The sequence below is a fragment of the Cygnus atratus genome, chromosome 1, assembly GCF_013377495.2.
Source record: "Cygnus atratus isolate AKBS03 ecotype Queensland, Australia chromosome 1, CAtr_DNAZoo_HiC_assembly, whole genome shotgun sequence".
Lineage (NCBI taxonomy): Eukaryota > Metazoa > Chordata > Aves > Anseriformes > Anatidae > Cygnus > Cygnus atratus.
In genome coordinates, this window is record NC_066362.1 from 207,303,035 (window position 1) to 207,325,550 (window position 22,516).

Genomic DNA, 22,516 nt, shown 5'->3' on the forward strand with positions numbered 1-22,516 from the left:
TTGGACGGCGCAGGCCCGCTTCCGCCGCGCGGGGGCTGACGGGAAGGAGGAGGGCGCCTCGCCAAGATGGCGGCCGCGCTGCGCATCCAGAGCGACTGGAGCCGGGCCCTGAGGTGGGCGCCGGGCCCGGCCCCTTCCCCCCCCCCCCCCCCGCTACCCCCGGCCCCTTTCCCTCGGGGACCGGCCCCCGGCTCAACCCCGCTGCTTTTTTCCGCAGGAGGGACGAGGGCGAGGCCTGGCTGAGCTGCAGGAGCCCGGGTGAGCGCTGAGGGGGGGCTGAGGGGGGGGGGGGTCAAAGGGGGGGGGGGAGGGGAGGTTTTTGGGGGGATGGGGGGTGGGGAGCGGGTAAGGGGGCGGCTGGGGGGGCCCTTAGGGGCTTCGGGGGGGTCCTTAAAGGGTTGGGGGGGGGGGCTTAAAGGGTTGGGGGGGGTCTTTAAGGGCTTGGGGGGGGCTTTAAGGGCTGGGGGGGGGGCTTAAAGGTTTGAGGGGGTCGTTAAAGGGTTGGGGGGGTCCCTTAGGGGCTTGGGGGGGTCCCTTAAGGGCTTGGGGGGGTCCCTTAAGGGCTTGGGGGGGTCCCTTAAGGGCTTGGGGGGGGGTTTTGTAGGTTGGGGAGGGGCTGGGGTGGTATTTGAAGGCTTTTGGGGGGGGGTCTTTGTAGGCGAGGAGGGGCCCTGGGGGGTGTCCTTAAAGGCTTGGGGCGGGGGAGTCTTGGGAGAAGGGCCTTAAAGCTTTAGGGGGGGCATTAAAGGCTTGGGGGGCTGGGGGTGTACTTAAAGTCTTGGGGGGGGGGTCTCGGGGGGGGTGCTGAAAGATTGGGGGGGTGGAAGAGGGGCCCTTAAAGGCTTGGGGGGGCCCCTAGGGGACGTCCTGAAAGGCTTGGGGAGAGGGCCTGGGGGGGGGGGGTCCTTGGAGGCTGGGGAGGGGCTGGGGGGGAGGGGGGTCTTAAAGGCTTGGGGGAGGAATCTTGGGGGGGTCCCTTAAAGGTTTTGGGGGGGGCTGGAAGGCTTAGTGGGGTCCGGGGGGGCGTCCTTAAAGGCTTGGGGGGCCCTGGGGGGGATCTTTAAAGGCTTGGGGCAGGAGTCTTGGGGGGGGGGGGGAGGGCTTTAAAGGCTTGGGGGGATGCTGGAAGGTTTAGGGGGGCTCGGGGGGGGGTGGTCCTTAAAGGCGGGGGGAGTCCTTGTAGCCTGGGGGGCAGGGGGGGGGGGGGTGGTCCTCGTGGGCTGGGGACGTGTGGGGGCCCCCCTGTGGGCTGGGGGGGGGCAGGTTCGAGCTGAGGGCTGCTCTCCCCGCAGGGAAGCCGACGCTGTACGGCAGCCTGACCCGCCGCGGGCTCAGCACCGAGGGCGTCCCCGACATCGCCGCCTCCGAGGGCTTCGTGGTCGGCGAAGTCACCAAGGTGCCGGGGCTGAGGGATGGGGGGGGGGGGGGGCGGCGCGAAGAGGCCGCGGCCTTAGGGCAGCCAAAACCCTGTCAGCCGAGGGGTCCGGAGGGATCCCGAGCCGCTCGGCGTCTCCCCAGCGGCACTCGGCGACTGGTTTGGAGCCCCTCCGTGTCGAAGCGTTCCAGCGGCACTGAGAGCGCTCGTGTTTTCCCCCTCTCCTCCCAGAAAAGCATTCTCGTCTCTTGCCCCCACGAAAACGCGTCCACGAAGTTCCTGGCGCCCTTCGCGACCTTTCCCAGGATTCACCGGAAAAGCGTAAGTGCCCCCCTCGAGCGGGGAGCCCGGCGGTGAGTTTAGGCGGCTAATCAAACGTCCCGGGCTCCAGCCGCCTGATCAGGGTTCGGCTTCGCAAAAAACAAACGAAAAAAAAAAAGCCCAGGGTCCTTTAGATGCTCGCGTGGATTTCCAAAACCAACCTGGTTTCTTTTCCTCGCCGCTCACGATGTGCGTGATTCCAGGAAGCTTTGAAGGATCAAACTGTAACGCTTGGAAGAAACCAGACCTTCAGGCGAGACCAGTGACGAGGGCCCGCCTTTGGGCTGTGACTGAAAAGCTTCCTTTCTGTAAAAAAAACCAAAAAAAACAAAAAAAACAAACCCCCAAGCGATTTCAAGCCACGAGAATCCCGATTTCCCTGAGTTTCCTGGGACACTGGCAGTTTTTTCTTTCGTATTAAAGTCTCGAGGTGAGCGCTGAAGTAAATCTTAGCGTGTTCCTGCAAGGGGATGTAGCAGGGATTAATTGTCGGGGGGGTCTGAGGGGCTGCCCGTTGCCGCAGGCGCCAGGTGTGGCTCTTGCAGCACTTGCAGTTAACTCCCTTTTTTTTTTTTTTCCCTTCGTTTTTGAAGCGTTTTCTCGCGTTTCTTCTTCACGTTTCAGTAATCGCAGGGCGATCCGTGGGGGTGATCGCAGAAACGAGCGCGTTGCAGTAAAAGAGGCAAATCTAAGAGGCTCCAGGCGCCGAGCTCGTAGGGCCTGCCTGCTCTCGCCTGATAAACTTGTGATGTTCGCCACGCGACCGCCGCGCTGAGCTCCCGCTCGCAGGGGCAGTGGAGTGCTCAGGGCTCGAGTGCCGCGTAAAATCGCCTGTTGAAGGTCAAGAATTTGGGTAGTAGGATTTCAGGAGTAGAAAAGCCCAGCTTGTACGCTTTAAAAAAAAAAAAAAAAGGGCATGAACTCGCCGCTTCTGTTTAATAAAACGGGCAAATCTTCGTTGAAATCATCCTTTTTTGTTGCCCCTCGGTCAGTCTGGGGGTACACCAAGTGCGGCTCCTCGCTCGGCAGTGCCGCAGAACGGCCAGTTCACACCGAAAACGTCATTTTTTTTCACGGAGGGGCGGAGCTTGGCCCCGCTGGGGAGCGCTCTGCGTTTGCCGAGCTCTTAACCCAAGGTGGGAAAGGCCCCGGGAAGCGAGCTGGGCTAAAGGGAGTCCCCTGAAGGCTTCCGGCGGGGGGGGGGGGTTGCGGCACGGCTGCCCCGTGGTTCACCGAGCAAATCGTTGCGCTGGACCCGGCGGAAAGCGCTGGAAGGGCGGGCTGCGCGTTAACCGAGCTCAGCGGCGACGTGAATCAAGGTGTGTGCGGCTGCGCCTCTCCCCTCTGGAAGGCGGCCGAGGCAGGAGCTGTTAACCGGGGGCTGAGCTTCAAGCGGCTGTGTTTAAAGCTGAGCTTAAAACTTACCCTGTTTCCCCGCTGCCTCCCGTTCCGGGCGCTCCTGTGTGTACTCAGCCCTCCGGAGGGCTCGGGGACGCGTCGAACGTCGACGGGGCTTTTCCTTCCCGCCGAAGCGTCCTTCGCAGGCCGGTTTTTTTTGCTTGAGAGGGAGCAAATTGCCGCAGGATGCCTAAAGAACACCTTAACAACCCGCAAGCGCGCGCGCTTAACGGCCCCTGTAGGGGCTGAGCCGTTCCCTTGTGCTTCTGACCCCGGTTTGAATTCCCGAAGCCCGCTTTTTTTCAGGTGAGTTTTGATCGCCTCTCTCAGCAAAGCCCCCTCGCTTGCCCCCGCCTTCGGGCTCCGCTGTGAAATCCGCTTCTTCAGCGTCAGCGCTGGCCACGCCGGGCACGTTGGAGAGCGTTTTAGTGATTCAGCAAGGGCGTTTCAGCCGGATCCTGGGGGGGGGGAAGCGGGCAGCCCCGCCCCGTCACCCACCGCAGCAGGCGGCCGGGGCCTGTGAGCGCTGACGGGCTGTGAAGTGGAAGGGGAAAAGCCCCCCCCCAGCGCCCTGGCTGGGTGGCGACGGGGTTGGGATGGCGGCAGGACTGCCGTCGGCGTTCATCGGGGCGATTCCTCGTGGCGGCTCGGCGCTCCTCGCTTCTGGCCCTGACTTCGGCCGCGGGAGTAGTTGGTTCGGACCCAAAGAAGTGCGCGAGCGCAGCCACTGGGGAGCTTTTGAAGGTAACAGAGCGTGGATCCGGCAGCCTTCAGATCTTGCAAGGCCTGGCAGCCGTTCCTCTACGGAGCCGTGACAGTTCTGCCGGTGGTTTTTGTTTTTTACAGGGTGCGGTGCCGGTGTTAGCCCTGTCCTAACCTTGTTCTAACGACCTAAGCAGGTGCTTCATCGACCCCTTGAGCGTCGCCGCGGCCCGTACTGGAAACATCTCGCTTGTGAGGTGCAGGACAGCTGTCGCCCCGCGTCCTTTTATCCGCATCCGGGAAAAAAAAACACAAAAAACCACCCAAACCTTCGGCCTTTCTTAACTGGCAGCGGTAACGCTTCGTGTCGTGGGGAAGGCGATCCTTTGGCAGGCGTGGCGGCTCGACGTCTGCCTCCCGAAGGAGTCAGGCGGCCCGGTAGTTGCGCAGAGCAGGCGGCTGTTGATCCCGTGGCGGGACCGACCCTCTGAGGAGCCAGCCTGCCTGCGTGAGAAGTTAGTTTTCGCTCAGCGTTTCAGAAGACTTCGGCTTCCTAAACATCCACGAGAACGTCTCTAGGCTCGGCAGTCGGGGCACTCGTAATACCTTGAGCTTGTTTCTCAGCTGCGTACAGGAGGTGCCGGAAACGTCCGGATTCCTGCTTCGCCCGGGGTAAACGTCCGACACGGCCGCTCTCTCTGCAGGCTTCTGACTCGGCGTTCCTTTTCCCTCCCCGCTTCGCGGATCTCTGCGGAGAGGCAGGCGGAGAATAACAATTTCTTTGTCAGATCGGCGGCGGTTACAAGAAATCCGCGGGGTTTTGTGCCGGGTCCCGGTCACCCAATTCGGTTGGGCGCTGGCTGCAGCTCAGCCCGGAGCAGCAGCTTGCTCCTGAAGGCAGAGCGCAGCAGGCCGTGCCAACAGGTAAATCGGGGAGGGCTTCTTTTTATGCCCTCCCTCTGCTGTGGGGGAAGCCTGATGCTCGGGATCCGCTTGGGTTTTGATTTCCGAAAGGAAGGCTTAGTTAACAGTCTCAGAAGGCGTGTCGAGGGTTTGAGGGGAGAGGGCCTGTGCGTCCTAGCTGAAGGACGTTAAATGTTAGGAGACCGTTACCGGGCTGAAAACGTAGGTAAGGAAACGTTTTGTGTTGTGAAGAGTCAAGCAAAATGCTTTTGAGTAGAGATACTTAGCTTTGGACGATTTCTGTACCTGATACTCGTTGTTTTGCCCTCCTGCAGGTTACCTGCCTTGATATTTCCAGCGGTGGAGGGCTCGGCGTGTCTGCCAGCACGGATGGGACCATGAAAATCTGGCAGGCTGCAAACGGGGAAATGAGAGTAAGAGCGGGCGGCTTTGGTGTTGAACCTCGTCCGAGATGTTCCTGAAATCAGTCGGCCGTGGCTTTGGTCAGGCCGTTTCCCCGCTGCGTCCTGGGGCCGGGGAAGAATTTGGGTTTTGGTTGACGAGCTCGTGGCAGTTTGGCAGCTCGGGGGTTTTCCGTCGCCCCTGCTGGCACGCACGCCTCCTCCAAAAAGAATTGAAGCCCAGCGGGCCGGGGGAGAGCCCCGGGGTGAAAAACGAGAGAGGGTGGTTGGGATTTACGGCCGGGGTGCTGACGGTAACTGCCAGCTCCTCGCCTGCCTGGTACGAGCGCTGAATTGACTCCGGAATGAAGAGGAGGGAGAAAAAATTCTTGCCCCCGACAGATGAACCACGCCGCGGCTAGCTGCCTCCTGCTCGGGCGTTTCTTGCGGCTGCTTGGCAGAGGCCGAAGGCATTTTAAGGCGTTATTAGCAAGAAGCGTGCTGCCTCTTGCTGCGCAGCTGGCTGCCCAAGTGGCAGCGCGAGGCTCGAAGCGTGCCCGCTGCCTTTTTGCCTGCCTGGAGCCGGAGGATTTGAGCTTAAGCCCGCGCGAGAACCAAGCTTTTTGCGGCGGCGTAGCTCGGGAACTGCTCGGCGGAAGGGCGACGACGACGGAACTAGCACGGAGCTCTTTGTTTTTCCAGAGACTTCTGGAAGGCCATGTGTATGATGTGAACTGTTGCAGGTTTTTCCCTTCGGGCCTTGTGGTTCTCAGCGGGGGAATGGACGCCCAGCTAAAGGTCTGGTCGGCGGAAGACGCCAGCTGCGTCGTAACCTTCAAAGGCCACAGAGGAGGTACGGAGGGCTCGGCCTTTCGGGTGCTTCGTGCGCTTGCCTGCCTGATTGTCTCGCGGCTGAGGGCTTCGGCCGCCAGCCTGCCGCGCTTTGTGCCGCGTGGGTGTCCCGAGGAGCTTTTTTTTTTTTTTTTTTTTTAACCCCCCAGGGTGCGAATGAACAGAGCCGCGGTCGCTGCGTGAGCCAGCTGAAGCTGCTCCTCTCGGTGACCTGCGTTTTCTTGGCGGATTAAGGCACGGAGGGGGAGGATGCGGCCCGTTAGCCTGCCGGAGCGGGAGGGCACGCTGTTCTTCCAGGGCATTTCTGCCTCTCCAGAGCCCCGACCTGCGTTCGGTGGCCTCGCTGCCTGTGCTGCGCTGGGACTGCCTCCTGCCCGCTCCCAGATCACCGGGCTTACATCCAGTCGCTCCAGAGCCTCTTTTTTTTTCTTTTCCCCTGCCCACAGAAGCACGCAGCAGCTTGTTAGGGGCGTGCAGAACTCGGGCAGGCAGCGAACCTCACCCTGGCGGCTGCCCTCGCTGTGCATGGGCGATTATTCCTCAAGAAGGGCTGGGATAAGCTCGTCCGCCCCTGCGCTGCTGGCAGGTGTTCAGCTCTGCCCCCCTTGGTGATCTTGCTGCTGGAAATCAGAGCAAATTTCTTACGTTCCTTGTGTTCTTGCGTAAAGGATGCACGGGTCACTTCATGTGGCAAGCGGAGTGCTGTTCCCTCTGCTCAGGGGGCAGCGGAGGACTGCAGGGGATGGGAAACGAGCTACCAGAAGGACTGGACAGAGCCTGACATAACCTCTGAAAGGGTTTGGTTGCCAGGACCCTTCATTCAGAAGCGGTGCGGGTTTACCCGTAACGCTTAAGCTGTTTAATCCCCTTTACAAACTTGAACGCTTCGTGAGCAAGCCCGGGGGAGCTTTCGGTGCGGCATCAGATGCCCCAAACCCTGCCCGAATTTCCTCCTCCTTGACCGGATGGCGCGGCTCTGCCCGTGCTCCTGCTGTCTCACGAGGCGCTGGGTGACCGAGAAATGTGAGCCCCGTGGCTGCCTGCCGCAAGCCTGGTCAACTCGGACTTGTTCCGCGCTGAACCGGCCCTTGTTTTCGTGCGCTTTAGCTGCGTGGATTCAAAATACAAACGTCCCGTCAGCGAAACACGACGGGCAGCGCGCGGTGGCTGCGGTCAGACCAGTGCTGGTGGCTCCAGCGCTGACTCTTTGCTGTTCAGGAGCCCAGCCCAAGCTGCCGCCGTCGCTCTGCTTGGCTTCCGCTGACTTTCTGGGGGCTCGTCCCGCCCTTTGAGCCCGTGATGTTGAACGTTCGCTCCTGCAGGGGAAGTGCTGGTTAAACCGAGCCGTCTGACCGTTCCCTTCCGCAGAAACACGGGGTCGTCTTCCAGGCCTAAACCTGGCAGCCCGCGGAGACTTAGAGCAGTTAGGGGATGCGAGCATCGGCTGAGGCCGCTCTGCTGGTGCTGCTGCAGCTGGATAGCGTGGATGCCGCTTGCCCCGTGCAGCTTCTGAGGCTATCCAGAGCTGGAGCTGGCAACACCTTAAGAACGTTGGCCCAGACTCTTTTTTTTGTTTTGTTTTCCCCAAGGGAGAGGATGGCTCTGGAGGTAGAAACTTGGCAGCCGCTGCGGTATCAGCTCAGTCTTGAGGCGTCGCTGATCATCTCGCTGCTGACAACTTCCCCTCGTGCAGGGCAGTGGCTCCTGCTCCGTGTAATCCGCCGGGAGCTGCTGCCTTCCACGTACCTCTTTGCGGAGGCCGTGGCTCCGTGCCCCGTGTTTCACCCCCCCCTGCAATTTGCCTGCGTGCGGCCTCCGCGCCCTGCTGTGCCGCTGCTGGCACCCTGGGAGCGGCGCCTCGGGGCTCGCAGTCGAGTGCGTGCGGCTGCCTTGGGAAATGAGATGTTCTTGGCCTCTGTCTGCCTTCTGCGCCGTCTCTGAACGTGGTCTCTCCTTTGGTGCAGGTATTTTGGATACTGCCATTGTGGATCGGGGGAGAAACGTCCTTTCCTGCTCCAGAGACGGCACTGCGCGGCTCTGGGACTGTGGGAAATCCGCCTGCCTGGCCGTCGTGGCTGACTGCGGCTCCCCTGTCAACGGCATCGCCGTGGGCGCTGCTGACAACTCGGTGAACCTGGGCGCTCCCGAAAAAACTCCCAGTGAGGAGCTTTCTCTGAAGTCGATCTTCATTCCTCTTGGGTTTTGTTTTTTTGTTGTTTTTTTTTGCCTGGTGTCGCAGGTACAATCCTGAGAGCCCGGCGTGCTGCCGTGCGCCCTCGACGAGGGTCGTGAGAGTAGCTCGCTCTGGTCCTGGGGAGGAATTAAGCCTCACCGAGCAGCTCGCGTGATTGGGGCTGGGGGCTTTTCGATTGCTTTGCCGCGCCTGGCGTCCTGGGGGCTGTTTTAGCGGGAATGTTACCGCAGGTTCAGCGGGGGCGAGCGCAGCTGTCAGGCTTTGTTGCCACCGCGTCTCCCCGCTGGGATGTGTTGCCGGAGTTAACCGTTCCCCTTCCGTCAGGTGAACGTGAGATCGGGACGGAAGGGAAGATCCTGCTGCTGGCTCGAGAAGACAAGAAGCTCCAAGGGGTGGGACTGCAGAGCAGGCAGCCGGTAAGGAGCCCGAGCCGTGGTAGCGCTCTTCAAAATACCCCGCCTGCAGGAGGAGGAGGTCTGCGCAGAGCTGTGGTGTGCGCGTGGGGCTGTTCCCAGCCGCGGAGAGCGCTCTGAGACGCGAAGCTGCTCTTACAAATCCATCTCCGGCGCCCCAGCCCCTTGGTTTCTGCTGTAGCTGCTCCTCGGTTTGGGGGGCGTGTGTGCGTTGGGGGGACATTGAGGAATAAGAATTACTCACGTGCTCCCTCCTCAGCAAGGGAAAGGCAGCTGGCCGGCCTCGGGTGCTGATACCGGGGCGCTCCCGGGCAGTAGGACAGAACCTCCTGCTGTAGCAGACTTCGTTCCTTCTGGGCTTTGTGGGGGGGTGAAAATTGGGTGGAGCCGGTCCCGCTGACCAGCCTCGGTGAGCGTGTGGCACAGGCCCAGCTGGTAAAAGCTCGCAGCCTCCGCAGCATCGACCGCGGCCCTGTGAGAAGGGAATGGCCTCTGCCAACCTGGTCCTGCTGCTCCGCGCGTGTCTGGAGACGAATCTGAGCCCGGGAGGGGTCTGCCTGCCACTGTGCGGCGCGTTTGTTCTCCGGCGGGGACCCAGGAGCCTTCACCGATTGCATCAGCTTCGCTCGCTTGGCCGGACTGGTGCCGGAGCACATTTCTCCCGTGCGTCTTGGAGCAGAGCCCTGGGGTTATTAATCCGCCTTGGGGCTTGCCAGTTTGTGCCGTGACTCACAGAAACGACCGTGCTGACCTCCTAAATAAATCAATTCCTATTCCTGTGTGTCCTTTGGCTGCTTTGTCCCCGTTTGTGAGCCTCTGACACTTGTCCTACATTCGCAGGTGTTCCTCTTTGTTGGATCCGACGCGTTCAACTGCTGCACGTTCCTCTCGAGTACTTATTTCCTAGCAGGGACTCAGGACGGGAACATCTATCAGCTGGACGTGAGAAACACAAAGTGAGTGCCTGCCTGGGGCTGCAGGCGTTTAAAAGGCAAATTTTTGTTTTCCTCTGGGAAGGAGAGCCAGGTCACAGGTGCTGGCAGACAGTGCCTCCTCTGAAGGGTGGGTACAGCCCCAGAAATGGCACTGTGAGCGTTTGAGCACCTTGCAGACGGTTCTTTCTCTTGGGGAGCGCTGAGGGTGATGCTTTCGCTGGTGTTAGCGCTCTTGGGGGATGCTCTCTGTCAATCACCAGAACGTCCTGAGTTGGAAGGGACCCACCGAGGATCACGGAGTCCAACTCCTGGCTCCACACAGGACCACCCAAAAGTCAAACCGTATTGCTGAGTGTCCGAACACTCCTGCAACTCCGGCAGACTCGGTGCTGCGACCGCTTCCCTGGGGAGCCTGGTCCAGTGCCTGACCACCCTCTCGGTGAAGAACCTTTTCTTGATACCTGCGGACATACAGGCAGATTTACCACAAGACGTCCAGCAGCAGTATCTCTCCCACCAAAAGCACAGCCCCTTCCTTTTGTTTTGTTTTTTTGCCACCGAGACCTAAGTGTGTAGGATCTTACCCCTTTAGTCTGCTCCTCGTGCCAGTGTAGGGCTGCAGACAGCTGCTGAGGGCAGGAGCTGCCCTGAGTTGGTTTTTAATCAGTGTCAAAAGCAAGCACTAAGTGGGGAGCATCCAGATGGTGCTTTTGGGTGGAGAGGCTCACGTAAAAGTCTGAAGATTCTTTCACGCTGGATAAGCTCTGAGCTTACGGATGTGTTTTGGTAAGGATAATCCTTGTCTGTAATCCTACAGGGAGGCTTGCTGCTGGTTGCCTGCTAGCTCACTTTTTATTCCCACTTCTGTGATAACATCTGTGGGACAACTGTGCTGTCTTTCCTCTGCATCCGGACGACAGACTGCTAGCTTCAGATCAAGTCCCCGTGTCTTATGTTCTGCTCATGTATCTTTTAATTGCTAGCTCACCTTCTTTGTTCGGTGCCGACACACTGGAATGGGTTCTTGACTACAGACCGTAATTTGTCTTTGTTTCTGCTTCTCTTTCTAGTGCTCCAATCCAGGTCATTCAGAGATCAGGAGCACCGGTGCTTTCTCTGCTTCCCTACCGGGATGGATTTGTTGCCAGCCAAGGTAACTTGGGTGCTGTGTCGTGGCAGTACAGATTGTGTGATGGAAGTGAGCAGTTCTGTGCTCTTGGTGGGTTGCCCTCATAAATGAGCACTGGCTGGGCGTCTGAGCTGCTAGGAAAGTTTCCATGGCACAAAGGGAATGCAGTAGGAATTATATTATGTGCTTGCTTTTTGTTTTTTCTTGTGTTCCTCCAAAATTGGGTATCCGAGGTGCTTCTCAAGCATTAGAGCCTTTTCCCACCTCACTCTCGCAGCACGTCTCCATTTTCTTGGGCATTTCTGCTCGGCCTGTAGTGCTGGTTGTAGAAACAGTGTGGCTTATTTCAGTAATCCATGCACCTTCCTTGCTTGGTATCTCTTCTGCTTGACCAGGTGACGGAACCTGCTTTATCATCCAGCAAGACCTTGATTATGTCATCGACCTCACCGAAGCTGACTGTGACCCTGTGTACAAGGTAAGGAACAGGGTACATTGGCGAAGGTAAAAGGTGCTGGGGAAGGCGATGCCAGGTAGCAGGCAGCTGCATTTATTTGATATTTACTTGATTCTGTGATTTATCTCAGGAGTTGGCAGTCCACACAACGGGTTCCTTCGCACAGTTGACTTGTCAGCTTTTTTTTTTTTTTTCCAGCTGAATAATCTTAATATTTTGCATAAGCAAATCCCGTCAGTGTTTCTCTGCGGTACGTGGTAGCATTATCACCGCTGTGCAGGAGTAAAACTGAAGCAGCGGAAAACTTCGTTGTTGGAGTAGATCTTACAGAGCTGTGTTTTCTGTAAAGAAGCTGGGATTGATCTGTGCTTGGAAGATTATCAGGGTAAAAGCAACAGTTGGTGGCATAGTGCTGCCTGTCTTCTGTTCCTTGGCAGTGTGAGCCCAGAAAGTACTTCCGATGTTCTGTGTCCAGAAGCTCCGCTGAGCTTGCACAGATCAGGGAGGGTGACTTGGGTTCCCTGGGCTCTGAACCTTGTGTTACTGATGGAAGTTAGCTCCTAGTTTTACGCTGTCCTAGCTGCACAGTCCTCTGACCTAGAAAGACGTGGTTAATGTGCAGCATCACTCTGAGGCTGAAACTTGACCTGCAGAATTTGTATGTGGGCAAAACCCAGTCATTTTGCCCTTCAGATCTAACAGAAGACCCCTTATGTGAGCACTTACCTGCTCACCTCTGAGATGAGTGAAGTCTTGAAGTGTCCTTACAAACCTGCTAATGCTGTTTCAGGAAGTGGTCACCTGCTGTTCCCTCTGTTTTTTTCAAAAAGTCCAAAAGGAAACCTGATTTCTGTCAACAAGTGCCAGAGCTGGTTGTCAGGACTGCTCTAAGGATGAAGGAGAGGGTTATTTGGGCTGCCTGTAAATCCAAGGGAAATAAACTTTTTCCTCTATGTGTGAGTGTCCTTCAGTGACTTGTTAGGTACCAAGGGGAGATGGGAACGTTTCCTGCCAGATGGTGGTGACTGGTGATTGATGGAAGAGATCTGTTTTGAGAGAGAAAGCTTAAGGTGCCACATGTCTTCTCTAGACATCCAGGCTCTTCTTGGAGAAGCTGCAGGGTGTTGACCATCTCTTCTTTTATGTTTAACTGTCACGTTGAGGGATACTGTGCTCAAATACTGCTCTCTTTTTTTTCCTTTCAGGTGGCTTCTTGGGAGAAGCAGATTTATACATGCTGCAGAGACGGGATAGTGAGGAGATACCAGCTTTCTGACCTCTAGGTGTTGTGATCACTGAATAGCAGAGAGAAGTGCTGAAATAGCTGTTCCAAGCTTATTTTCCTGTACAGTGCGTGTGAGATGTGTCAATAGAAGGCTCTGAGTGATGACCAGGCTGTAAATAGAGTTTTTTGGTGGGAGGGGGATACCTGTTAGAACACAACCCTGTTTTTTCATTGGTAAGTGGTCTGAGGTGTTAGGTTCTTGGCATTGCAGCAATTTTTTCATTTTTTTTTAAACTATCGCGTAGGTAACTGCTGTTTCTGAGGGGGGATTAAACTGGGATTGGGCGCGATGGCCGTGGCTGTGCTGTGGTATGGACTGAAATAAAGCAACTGCTTTGGTAACGTGTGTGGGGAACAATGTTTTCATGAGAACTTTAAAAATAAAAAAAATATGAAAATGAAGCACTGCCTGAGATGTTGTCTGTAGGTTTGTGCCTGGTGCGCCATGCCAATAAGCACACAGTCAGAATCCACATGGAGGTCTTTTTAATTAACTAATAAAATGTATGATTCTGCGGAGTCAGGTTTCTTAGTGATCTTTTGCAAAGCAAGCACACTTCTGACTTCAGTCACTGTTATTTAGACACAGCAAACTTGTGAAAACTATGTTTTGGGCTACTTTTGATTAGCTAGTCCAGCTCCCCTAACTTGTCTCCGCTTAGTTTGCACATTACAGAGGACTGGGGGGAGGGGGAAATGACACCAGATCCCACATCAGCATTTTGATGGGTGTGATTTTTAAAAAGTTAATGACCCCTGATGAGCAGAAGGTTACTAGAGATCAGTCTGGAGCTGTTTTCCTCATTTTTTACCTTTTATCCCTTACCTTCCTCCCTTCTGCTAGCTCAAGGCTACCTGTCTCTCTGTTTCCTTATTTTCTCAGCTAAAAGACTATATTTACGTCAAGGTTTCCTTGTTTTTTCACAGTTTTGGGACTACAGCGTGAGTTTCTATCCGTTGGCCCAGAGCCATGATTAAATCTCACGCTGAACCCCGTAAAGCTTGAGGCTCCCTGAAATAACCACAGTTGGTTTCTTGATACGTAGAGACCATATGTAGAATATGTCTTGCACGTGTTGAGCAAGGACAGCCGGATGTTCGATTTTGGGTCTGCCGAAAATGCGTTTTTTTAATCACTTTTCCATCCTAAGGCCGTTACAGGGGGCGCAAGATGGCGGACGGCGCCACAGGGCGGCGAGAACTACAACTCCCGGCGTGCCCCGCGCCGCGCCCCTAGCAACGGGGCCGCCATGGGGCAGGACTACTACGCCGTGCTGGGGCTGGGCCGCGGCGCCTCGACCGCCGACATCCAGCGGGCGTGAGGGGGGCCGGGGGGCCTGGGGGGGTCGGGGGGGCTCGGGGGGGAGGCTGCGGGGCTTGGGGGGGCTGTAGCCGGCGGGGGCTGGGAGGTGGGGGGGGTTGGGGGGGGTTGCGGGGCTCCGGGATGGGCTCTTTTCGTCGTCATCTTCCTCATCTTCCTCCTCACCATCATCTTCCTCATCATCTTCCTCGTCATCATCTTCCTCTTCACCATCATCTTCCTCCTCCTCATCTTCCTCCTCCTAATCCTCCTTCTCACCATCTTCCTCATCACCATCATCATCCTCATCATCATCTTCCTCCTCCTCCTCCTCCTCCTCACCATCATCTTCCTCCTCTTCCTCGTCTTCCTCCTCACCATCATCTTCATCGTCTTCCTCCTCACTATCATCTTCCTCATCACCATCTTTCTCATCATCATCTTCCTCCTCACCATCATCTTCATCTTCCTCCTCACCATCTTCCTCCTCACCATTATCCTCACCATCATCTTCCTCCTCACCATCATCTTCCTCCTCCTCCTCCTCCTCCTCCTCCTCCTCCTCCTCATCTTCCCTATCACCATCATCTTCCTCATCATCCTCCTCCTCCTCATCTTCCCCATCACCATCATCTTCCCCATCACCATCATCTTCCTCCTCACCATCATCTTCCTCATCTTCCTCATCATCTTCCTCCTCATCTTCCTCCTCCTCCTCATCCTCCTCCTCGCCATCATCTTCCTCCTCCTCCTCCTCCCGCCCCGCAGCTACCGCCTGCTGGCCCTGAAGAGCCACCCGCTGAAGTGCCGCGAGCCCGGGGCGCAGGAGAGGTTCAGGCAGCTGGCCGAAGCCTACGACGTGCTCGGCGACCGTGAGTGCGGGGGGCTCGAGCCGGAGGAGCTCTCCCAGTTCCACAGCAAAAAAAAAAAAAATAATAATAATATTCGATGTCTCCTCGTCCTCTAGCTGCGAAGAGAGGCGTCTACGACAGGTTTGGAGAAGAAGGTCTCAAAGGCGGCATCCCCCTAGCGTGTGGTGATGAGAACGCCTGGACGGCCGGCTACGTGTTTCACAACAACCCTGACAAGGTCTTCAAGGAGTTCTTCGGCGGAGACAACCCCTTTGCAGGTACGTGGCTGCTCTGCTGCCTCCCTGCGGGGTCCGCGCCCACCCTGGGGTGGCTCCGAGGCCGCTGCCAGCCCCAGAACATTGAGGTTTGCGGGGCCGTTTCCCTCCCCAGCTACCCAAACGCACTGCGTGTGCCCCGGGGTTGCCGCCCGAGGAGCTCTGCTTCTGCCCCTCCGTCTTCTTCCTCCCTCGGTGCTTCCTCTTGAGTTTTGCCTCTCCGAGGCCGGCTGTGCTGCAGGGTTTAGTCCCCAGGAGGATGCCAGCCTCCCCTGCTGGGAGCTTTTATTCTCCCCTCTCCTGACTGACCCTGGGATTCGGAGTTGCCTCCACTGAGCCCCGTGTTATCCACCCCCCCCCCACCCCGCGTCCTATTTCCCTCCGCTCGCCCCCGCAGAATTCTTCGCTGAGGACGGCTCGGAGGTGGTCGTGCCCATCGGGGGGCTGCGAGGCCGCGGCGCGCTGAAGCAAGACCCCCCGATCGTGCGGGATCTCCACCTCTCCCTCGAGGATCTCTTCCACGGCTGCACCAAGAAGATCAAGATCTCCCGCAGAGTAAGGGCTCGCGCTGGGCGGGGCGGGGACTTCTCCTGGCGGTGCGGGACGTTCCAGCGGCAGAACCCGGAGCTTTGAGGCTGGTCCTGTACCCCGGGACCTGAAAACCAGAAATGCAGGCAGGATCCCAACCGGTTGCCTCCTTCCCTGGCTCGCCGGGAGGAATTCAGCCCGAGAGCTGATGGAAATCTCACGGGAAGGGCTGATTCCAGGGAGGAGGAGCCCTTGCTGCCCTGCCGAGCTCTTCGTCACCCTCATCTGCCCCGCAGGTGATGAACGAAGACGGCCAAACGAGCGCCATCAGGGACAAGATCCTGACCATCGACGTGCAGCCAGGGTGGAGGCAAGGCACCAGGATCACCTTCGAGAAGGAAGGAGACCAGGTAACGGCCGCGGGGTGATGTTTTGGGCCGGGGGGGGGGGGGGGCAGGCCTTGGGGCCGGCCGCGTGCTCGTTGCAGCTTTCCCGTTTGTGCCCTTTGCGCTGCTGCAGGGAAGCGACAGATTCCTCCGGCGCAGACAAGTGCTGCTGTGCTCAGGAAGACAGCAAAAAAAAAATAAAAAATAAAAAGAGCCCTTTCTGGCTGTTTTTTTTTCTTCCTGTCTGACTTTTTCCTTAGGATAAAAATAATTGAAAGGGGTGGTGGTTGTTCTGTCTGGCCTCACCTTCGCAAAACCCAGGCTGGTTTTCTCTGGCAGGAGGCTTTTTGATACAGACTTTTTTTTTTTTTTCCCCCTAAATGAAGAAAATCCCTTTCTTTTCTCCCCAGCCAGCAGCCAGCAGCACCGAAGGGGGGCAGGCGATCGTGTCACCTTCCCCTGTATAAAGCTGTAACATCCCCAGTTACCTTTTTTTCCTTTGCTTTTAGGGTCCCAATGTCATTCCAGCGGACATCACCTTCGTTGTCCAGGAGAAACCCCACCTGAGGTTCAAAAGAGCCGACGACAACCTCACCTACGTGGCCACCATCCCCCTGGGAAAGGTGAGGAGCCAGGAGGCGAGGAGCTGCCGCCTGCTCCTGCGCTGTGAGGGGCACCAGGAGCGGGCGCGGAGCAGCCGCTGGGTGCTGGGGGAGCCTTCCCCTGCCACGGGGGGGGGGGGGGGGGGGCTGGCGAGGCCACGTGGTGCTCACACGGTTTTGTAAAAGGGGTCCCTTCGGGGCTTAAAAATGCAGCTCGGGGCCCTGCTGTGTCTCGCAGGCGTTGGTCGGCTGCGCGGTGGAGGTGAGGACGCTGGACGGGCGGCTGCTCAACGTCCCCGTCAACGACATCGTGGAGTGAGTGCCCCCGGAGCCTCCCCGCGGGCTCCTGCTCCCCGCGGGGCGCTGGGCGGGGGGGGGAGCTCCTCGCCTCTTTTGGGGGCCTCTGAGGTTTAGTAACGTGGGGGATGAAGCTGAAAGGGGAGCACAGGCCACGGGTGGAAGCTGGGGGAGCAAACCTGCCCTCAGCAACTTGCTCAGAAGCAGCCGGGGCTCTGCAGAGCGCGGGGCAGCGCTGGAAGGGCAGGTTTTTTGGGGACCAGGAGCTCCTCAGCCCCTCCTTTGCTTCGCAGCCCCAAGTACCGCAAGGTGGTGCCCGGCGAGGGGATGCCGCTGCTCGGGGACCCCACGCGCAGAGGCGACCTGCTCATCTCCTTCGACATCTGCTTCCCCAAGCAGCTCACGCCCGACAAGAAAATGCTCCTGAAGAGCGCGCTGCTCTCCTAGCCAATAAAGCGCTGCTGCCAGCACTGGGGACGAGGGATTTCCCCCAGCACCTGGGCTCCACGTGGCTTTGTGGTGGCTTTGTGGCGACGGGGCGGCTGCCAGCTCAGCTGCTGCGGGGTCACAGAGGGGGTTTTTGGGGGGAACAGGAGCGCCGGGCTCTGCCCTCGCGGGCTGCTGGGGGCTGGTCCTGGCAGGGGAGCGGAGCGGGACGGGGCGGTGCAGCCCCCACGGATCGCACCGCGCAGGGCTGGTGTCAGCCCTCTGCGCTGGGCTGGAGTGAACAGATCCCGGAAAGCTTTTTGGGGACTCGGGGAGCCCCCCCCCCCCCCCCTCACAGCCCAGAAGCCACCCACTGGGGAATACGCTGGCTGCACTCACAGGCTCCCCCACAGCCAGGCAGAACAAGGTCGTTCCTGGTTTTTATCTGGGGACGTGCGCCAGGCAAGCTGCTCGTTGCTCTCCCAGAGGCGGTTATTCCTTCAGAGAACCCCCTCCCATCCTGACATTGGTGGCGGGGGGACCAGGTGAGCTTGTAGGGCTTTGCCAACCTGAACGACTCTGTGGTCCCCCCAAAAGGTGAAGGAACCCCGAGTCCCGCTGCGCTCAGACCCCATAGGGGTGATTTATTTGAAGCATGAGTGAGGAAATCACAGGAATCACCGCGTTTTTTTTTCCCCCGTCCCTCAATTCCGTCCCGCCTGCCCACACCTCTCCCTTCCATTCGTGTCGTTCCCGCTGCCGCCAGGAGCGATGCTCTCCGGGCTGGAAACCCTACAAGTGCTTTTAATTCCCCTCTAAACGCCTCTCTGGAAACCTCTTCTCCCACGTCCCTGCAAACGGCCGCCTGCAGCGCCTCCGTCCGCCTCGCCGGTCCCTCTCGGGGACCCTCTTGGTCCTCGTCATCATCCCCATCGGGCCGTGTGTGTGGGGGAGTGTTTGGCCTCATCCCCCCCCCGCTGCCGCAGCAATTAACGTAATTTACTCCTGCCCCTCGCCCGCGCTGACGAGAGGGGCCGGGGGCTCAGGGGGGAGCCGGCCGGGCCAGCACCGCAGCACGTTGTAGCTGCTCGTAGGAGATGAACATCACCACGTTCCAGGAGCCGAGCCGCAGGAAGGAGGGGACGAAGCTGTACCGGGAAAAAAAAAAAAACGGCGCTGGAGGGGACGTCCCCGGGGCCCCAAAGCCCTGCCTCGAGTCCCGACGGTGGCAGCCCGGGGCGGGGGGGTGGTGCTGAGCCACGCCGGTGCCCGTGCGCGCCGCGATATTGCCCTTTTTTTTACCCCAAACTCACCCCTTGTAGAGGCCGGCGAGGCCGTCCTGCATCAGGAGGGCCAGGAGGCAGCTGAGCACGTTCCTGTACTGCCCGGGGCCGGCGTTCATGTACCGCGTCTTCACCACGTCCACCGGCGACGCCACCACCGTGGCGCAGAAACCGGCCCCGAAGGCGGCCACGAAGTGGCAGGGGACGTTGTCTGTGGGGCAGGGCCGGGCCGGTGAGGGCCGTGGGGATGGGGCCGGCGCCCGGCAGCGTCCCCTGCACCAACCTCACCTGTCATCAGCTGCGCCCGCAGCAGCGCGTCCTTGATGAGGTCGTAGGTGACGAGCTCCCCGCAGTTAACGATGGCGTTGCGGGCGATGTTGGGCAGCGTCCCTGTGCGGGAGTGGGGGGGGGGGGGGGGGGGGCGGTGGCACCGGGCACGGTGCTCACAGCCCCCCTGGAGCAGCCTGGGTGGGGTCCCAGCCCTGTCCCCACTCCGGGGGGGGCAGGAAAGCTGGGGAGGGACTCTTGGTCAGGGCTGGGGGGACAGGACGAGGGGCACCGGCTGGAGCCTGGCAGGGGGGAGGCTTCGGGGAGGCATTGGGAAGAAATTCTTCCCTCTGAGGGCGCCGAGGCCCTGGCCCAGGCTGCACAGAGGAGCTGGGGGTGCCCCCAGCCCTGGTAGGGGCCAGGCTGGGGGGGGCTTTAGGGTCCCTTCCAACCCAACCCAGCCTCTGATTCCCATCCCAATCTCAGCCCCTACCTCTCCACAGCCCGCGGACGCCCTCCTCCCTGGCGATGGTGCGGTACGCGTCCACGGTGCCGCTGTAGCGCCGGGCGCTGTCCGGCAGCGCCCCGTGGGCCTGGAAGCGCACCTTGACCACGTCGGTGGGTTGGGCGCACGTCACCGCCACGGCCCCCGTGGTGCAGCCCGCCAGCAGCCGCGCCGCCAGCCCCGTGCCTGCGGGAGGACACGCACGCCTTGGGGACCCCCCCCAAGCGAGCCCGCAAGCGGGGATGGCTCCGGGGTGTGAGATTTGGGAGGGGTTGTGGGGATCGGGCACCACGGGGTGGGCTCTGCCCCGTCACGGGGAGGTCGCACATCGGTATGGGGGTGGGTGCAGGGAAGGGGTTTGTGCACGGGGCAGGGTCCCGGCCCCTGTTGCACTCACTCTCAGCCCCCTTCGGGGTGTAGAGCTGCTTCACCGAGTCGTACAGCCCGATGCGGATGGAGGCGAAGCTCATCTGGCGCTGCAGCCCCGCCGCCAGCCCGCTGTAGAGGCTGCGGGGCCCCTCGGTGCGCACCATGGTGCTCAGCGTGCCCAAAACGCCCCGGTACTCCACCGTGCTGGGGCTCCGGGGGATCCGCACCTCGCCCTGGATCTGCGGGGTGCCGACGGCGTCACCTTACCCTCTGCCTCCCCCCCCCCCCCCCCAAAACGCACCCGCGTGGGGGGTCCCAGCGCTGCGGGGAGCTTTTAGAGGGGTTTTCGGGGCCGTACCTGCAGCCGCACTTTGGCGGTGTCCAGGGGGAAGGTGCAGACGTCGGCGATGCAGGCGGCCGTCCCGGCGCTGAGGAACTTCACGGCTGCCGGCGGGGGCACCTCGGGGGGCTTCAGGCCCACCATGGCTGCAAGGGAACGGGAGGGTTCGCAGCGGGGTGCCGCATCGGGAGGGGCTTCCTCCAGGCTCCCGGTTTGGGGACGGAGGTGACAATTTGCCGGGGCGGCTCTGGCTGCCTTGGGACACGCTCAGAAGTCAAATTCTTCCCCCTTTCTTCGCACGCGTCCTCGGGGAAACCGAGGCACGGAGCCTCCTCGCTCAGCCCGCTGACCCCCCCCCGGATCCCACAGGGCCTTACCGTGGGGACCCGGGCACCGCGTCCCCGTCTGCCTCCTTACATCCCGCTGCGCGCAGCCAGCGCCCTGCGAGCCAGCTCCTTGGCCCTCCCCTTATATAGCGCCCGGGGGACGTTCCAGCAGCCACCGGCGTCGGGTGACAGCAAAACCCCGTCCCCCGGTGGCATTTGAGCTGCTGAAAGCGGGGCCACCTGGCACGCACGAGGGGTTCGCTTCATTGCAACCCCTGCTCCAAACACGCTCCTGCCCAGCTGGGACCCTGGGGCCGGGGAGCACGGCACGGGGCAGGTCCGACCCTCTTGGCCCTGGCACCGGCCACGCGTTTGTCATCGATCCCAAGCAGCTGTCAGGGCCCCGGGCTCGCTGCTGAGCTTGTTTACCAGCGGGATTTCCTACAACGTGTCCCCCGCGCTCACGTGGCGCGACCCCGGGGCAGGGGCCAGGCGGGCGGCTGAGGTAAACCCCAAATCAGAAACCCCTCCGTGTCCGTGCCCAGGCTCAGGCAACAAAACCCACGCTGTCCTTTCGAGGGCTGCGATGCGCAAAGGCTCAGGATGCAGCTCGGGACAGTGCTGGAGGCTGAGGATGGGATGAAAGCTCAGCAAGCGTCCCTTTCCTTCCCTTTCCTACTGTCTTAAAACTCAAGGCCATGCTGGCACGGTGCTCCCAGCCCCGCCCTGGGCTTTTTGGGGATGCCAGAAGGATCGGCAAGGGGAGAAGGAAGCCCTCGCATCCCTCCTGTTCTTGCGAGGGAAGCTGAGGACGCGCGGTACGGGGACACCTGGCACCTCCACCTCCCTGCCCGGGCGGCGCTGACGCACAGCGCGCCCCAAGGGGCTCTGGAAACGGTTTCGCCTCCCCGCAGGGACAAGGAGAGAGACATTCGTGGTGAATTACGCCTTTAGGAAAAACAAAAGCGCAGAGAAGGGAGCAAAAAAGGGACGATGAAACTTCAGCTCCCAATGTCCTGACTCGAAAGTGGGGTTCTAAAGGCAGCTTTTTTCCGGAGACAGGAAGGCTTCGCGCTTGCTCGCCTCCACCGTCCACCTTGGGCAATGCAGCAACGCTCAACTCCCTCTCAAAGCAGAGACCTTTACGCACGCCCTCAGCCCCCCCAGCCTCCAGGACGCATTTCTGTGGCATCCCCGAGGCTCTTGTGGGTCCAAGCCCTGCTCACCCGGAGCCAAGCACCGCACCCCAGACGAGAAGAAATCATAATTTTATTGAAACACAAACAGCGGTCGGGGAGCGGTACAAAAAAATAACTTAGCTTGGTTTGCATCAAAGCCGTTATCCAAAAGGAAGCAGACAAACACGTACAAAAATAATTTACGTTATAAAAGTGCCACATTTCCCGTAAAAGGCTTCTGTACACACACCGCTATTTCACAGGACCCTGGGTCTGTATTTGCACAAGCACCGTGGGTGCACGCGTTCCTCTCGCACTCGGAGAATCAGCAAACTGCTTCCCAGCAGTGATTTTTGGGTGTACGAGGCGGGGAGGGAGCTCCTCTCCTCTCCCCGTCCCCAGCACACGCAGGCAGGGAGGCAGCAGTGCTCAGCTCCCCGCCAGGACGGCCGATTTTTAATGTTCTCCCTCCTTTGGTTCAAGAAAGAGGAGCTGCCCCAAAATGGGACGCTTTACCCAGCTTGTTAAAAAATAAAACTAAAAGGGGGGGGGGGTGTAACTGGGGAAATTTCACAGGAATAAAGCTCAGAACTCGAGCACCTGAAGGCCGGGTGACGCCCTGCTGCTTAGCCTAGGGCTTGAGTCTCACCTGGGCGCTGGCCTCGCAAGGTGCAGTCTCTCAGCTTCCCTTGGCTGACCACACGGCTCTACCTCCCTTTAAATTAATACCAATTAGGCAAAACATCAGAGATTGAACCCAACTGCTGCCTTCTCCTCCCCCCTGGAGGCTGCAGCCTTTGCCCACAGCAGGCAGGAGCCGCTCCGGACGGGCTCTCACCCTCGCTACTCTTTCTTGGAGAGCCGAGCAGAGAAGATGCGGGCGATTCTCTTGGCTTCTTCTTCCGAGAGCGCGGCCGGGGCCAGTGCCGGCCTCTGACGGTTTGGCCTTCGGTACGGGATTCCTCCCAGCGCAGCTCCGCGTCCGCTCTGGGGAGAGAAGGAACAAAACTCTACAGCCCTGCGAGCTCTGCCCGGGTGCTGGGTGTGCCTTTTGCGGCCTGCGAGCAGCCGGATACGCAGAAATCACCCTCCTGAGGTTTTCCCTTGCTCACTGGTTCTTCTTCAAGGGCTTTTTCTCACCCCGCACGCTGAGAGGCATCGCGGCCCGGGCTGGGTATGGGTCTCGGAGCACAGCGCTCCGCATTTCTGGGAATATCT

General features: G+C 59.5%; 4 protein-coding genes across 8 annotated transcripts in view; 2 read left to right on the top strand and 2 right to left on the bottom strand.

Annotated features, from left to right (window-relative positions):
• Positions 1-2: 2 nt before the first annotated feature.
• PAAF1 (proteasomal ATPase associated factor 1) lies at positions 3-12,707 on the top strand. 5 transcript variants are annotated; one of them, XM_035570381.2, is made up of 12 exons: positions 3-113; positions 218-258; positions 1,293-1,396; positions 1,607-1,696; positions 5,035-5,133; positions 5,803-5,953; positions 7,917-8,111; positions 8,471-8,562; positions 9,400-9,515; positions 10,565-10,647; positions 11,019-11,101; positions 12,286-12,707. In XM_035570381.2, the coding sequence occupies exons 1-12, from the start codon at positions 67-69 to the stop codon at positions 12,361-12,363; spliced, it is 1,179 nt and encodes a 392-aa protein (XP_035426274.1). In that variant the 5' UTR covers positions 3-66; the 3' UTR covers positions 12,364-12,707. The 5 variants fall into 5 exon arrangements, 3 of the variants coding, with proteins under 3 accessions (XP_035426274.1, XP_035426277.1, XP_035426278.1); XM_035570384.2 differs by lacking the exon at positions 1,607-1,696; XR_004782206.2 differs by lacking the exons at positions 10,565-10,647; positions 11,019-11,101; positions 12,286-12,707 and adding an exon at positions 7,542-7,827 and having other exon boundaries at positions 5,844-5,953; positions 9,400-9,457.
• Positions 12,708-13,583: 876 nt separating this feature from the next.
• DNAJB13 (DnaJ heat shock protein family (Hsp40) member B13) lies at positions 13,584-17,113 on the top strand. The gene is made up of 8 exons (XM_035570393.2): positions 13,584-13,683; positions 14,434-14,537; positions 14,633-14,794; positions 15,189-15,346; positions 15,616-15,729; positions 16,215-16,328; positions 16,546-16,622; positions 16,898-17,113. Exons 1-8 carry the CDS (start codon positions 13,616-13,618, stop codon positions 17,049-17,051), a joined length of 951 nt encoding a protein of 316 aa, XP_035426286.1. The 5' UTR covers positions 13,584-13,615; the 3' UTR covers positions 17,052-17,113.
• Positions 17,114-18,072: 959 nt separating this feature from the next.
• On the bottom strand, positions 18,073-19,938 carry LOC118260259 (mitochondrial uncoupling protein 3-like). Its single transcript, XM_035570394.1, has 6 exons — positions 19,813-19,938; positions 19,483-19,693; positions 19,074-19,271; positions 18,602-18,703; positions 18,344-18,524; positions 18,073-18,178 (listed from the first exon to the last, which is right to left on the bottom strand). Exons 1-6 carry the CDS (start codon positions 19,936-19,938, stop codon positions 18,073-18,075), a joined length of 924 nt encoding a protein of 307 aa, XP_035426287.1.
• Positions 19,939-21,370: 1,432 nt separating this feature from the next.
• C2CD3 (C2 domain containing 3 centriole elongation regulator) overlaps positions 21,371-22,516 on the bottom strand; it is a 49,507-nt gene continuing 48,361 nt past the window's right edge. Inside the window, exon 32 of the mRNA XM_035570392.2 lies at positions 21,371-22,285. Coding sequence (XP_035426285.1) covers positions 22,142-22,285 — 144 coding nt within the window. The 3' untranslated portion in view covers positions 21,371-22,141. The remainder of the gene's footprint in view (positions 22,286-22,516) is intronic.

Excerpts from the sequence above, each read along its gene's own strand:
- PAAF1 (XM_035570381.2), top strand. The coding sequence starts at position 67 with ATGGCGGCCGCGCTGCGCATCCAGAGCGACTGGAGCCGGGCCCTGAG. Across the intron at positions 5,954-7,916 it reads CTTCAAAGGCCACAGAGGAG|GTATTTTGGATACTGCCATT; the intron begins GTACGGAGGGCT and ends CCTTTGGTGCAG. Across the intron at positions 8,112-8,470 it reads CGCTCCCGAAAAAACTCCCA|GTGAACGTGAGATCGGGACG; the intron begins GTGAGGAGCTTT and ends CCCTTCCGTCAG.
- DNAJB13 (XM_035570393.2), top strand. The coding sequence starts at position 13,616 with ATGGGGCAGGACTACTACGCCGTGCTGGGGCTGGGCCGCGGCGCCTCG. Across the intron at positions 13,684-14,433 it reads ACCGCCGACATCCAGCGGGC|CTACCGCCTGCTGGCCCTGA; the intron begins GTGAGGGGGGCC and ends CCCGCCCCGCAG. Across the intron at positions 14,538-14,632 it reads CTACGACGTGCTCGGCGACC|CTGCGAAGAGAGGCGTCTAC; the intron begins GTGAGTGCGGGG and ends CTCGTCCTCTAG.
- LOC118260259 (XM_035570394.1), bottom strand. The coding sequence starts at position 19,938 with ATGGTGGGCCTGAAGCCCCCCGAGGTGCCCCCGCCGGCAGCCGTGAAG. Across the intron at positions 19,694-19,812 it reads CCGCCAAAGTGCGGCTGCAG|ATCCAGGGCGAGGTGCGGAT; the intron begins GTACGGCCCCGA and ends GGCACCCCGCAG. Across the intron at positions 18,704-19,073 it reads CGTCCGCGGGCTGTGGAGAG|GGACGCTGCCCAACATCGCC; the intron begins GTAGGGGCTGAG and ends ACTCCCGCACAG.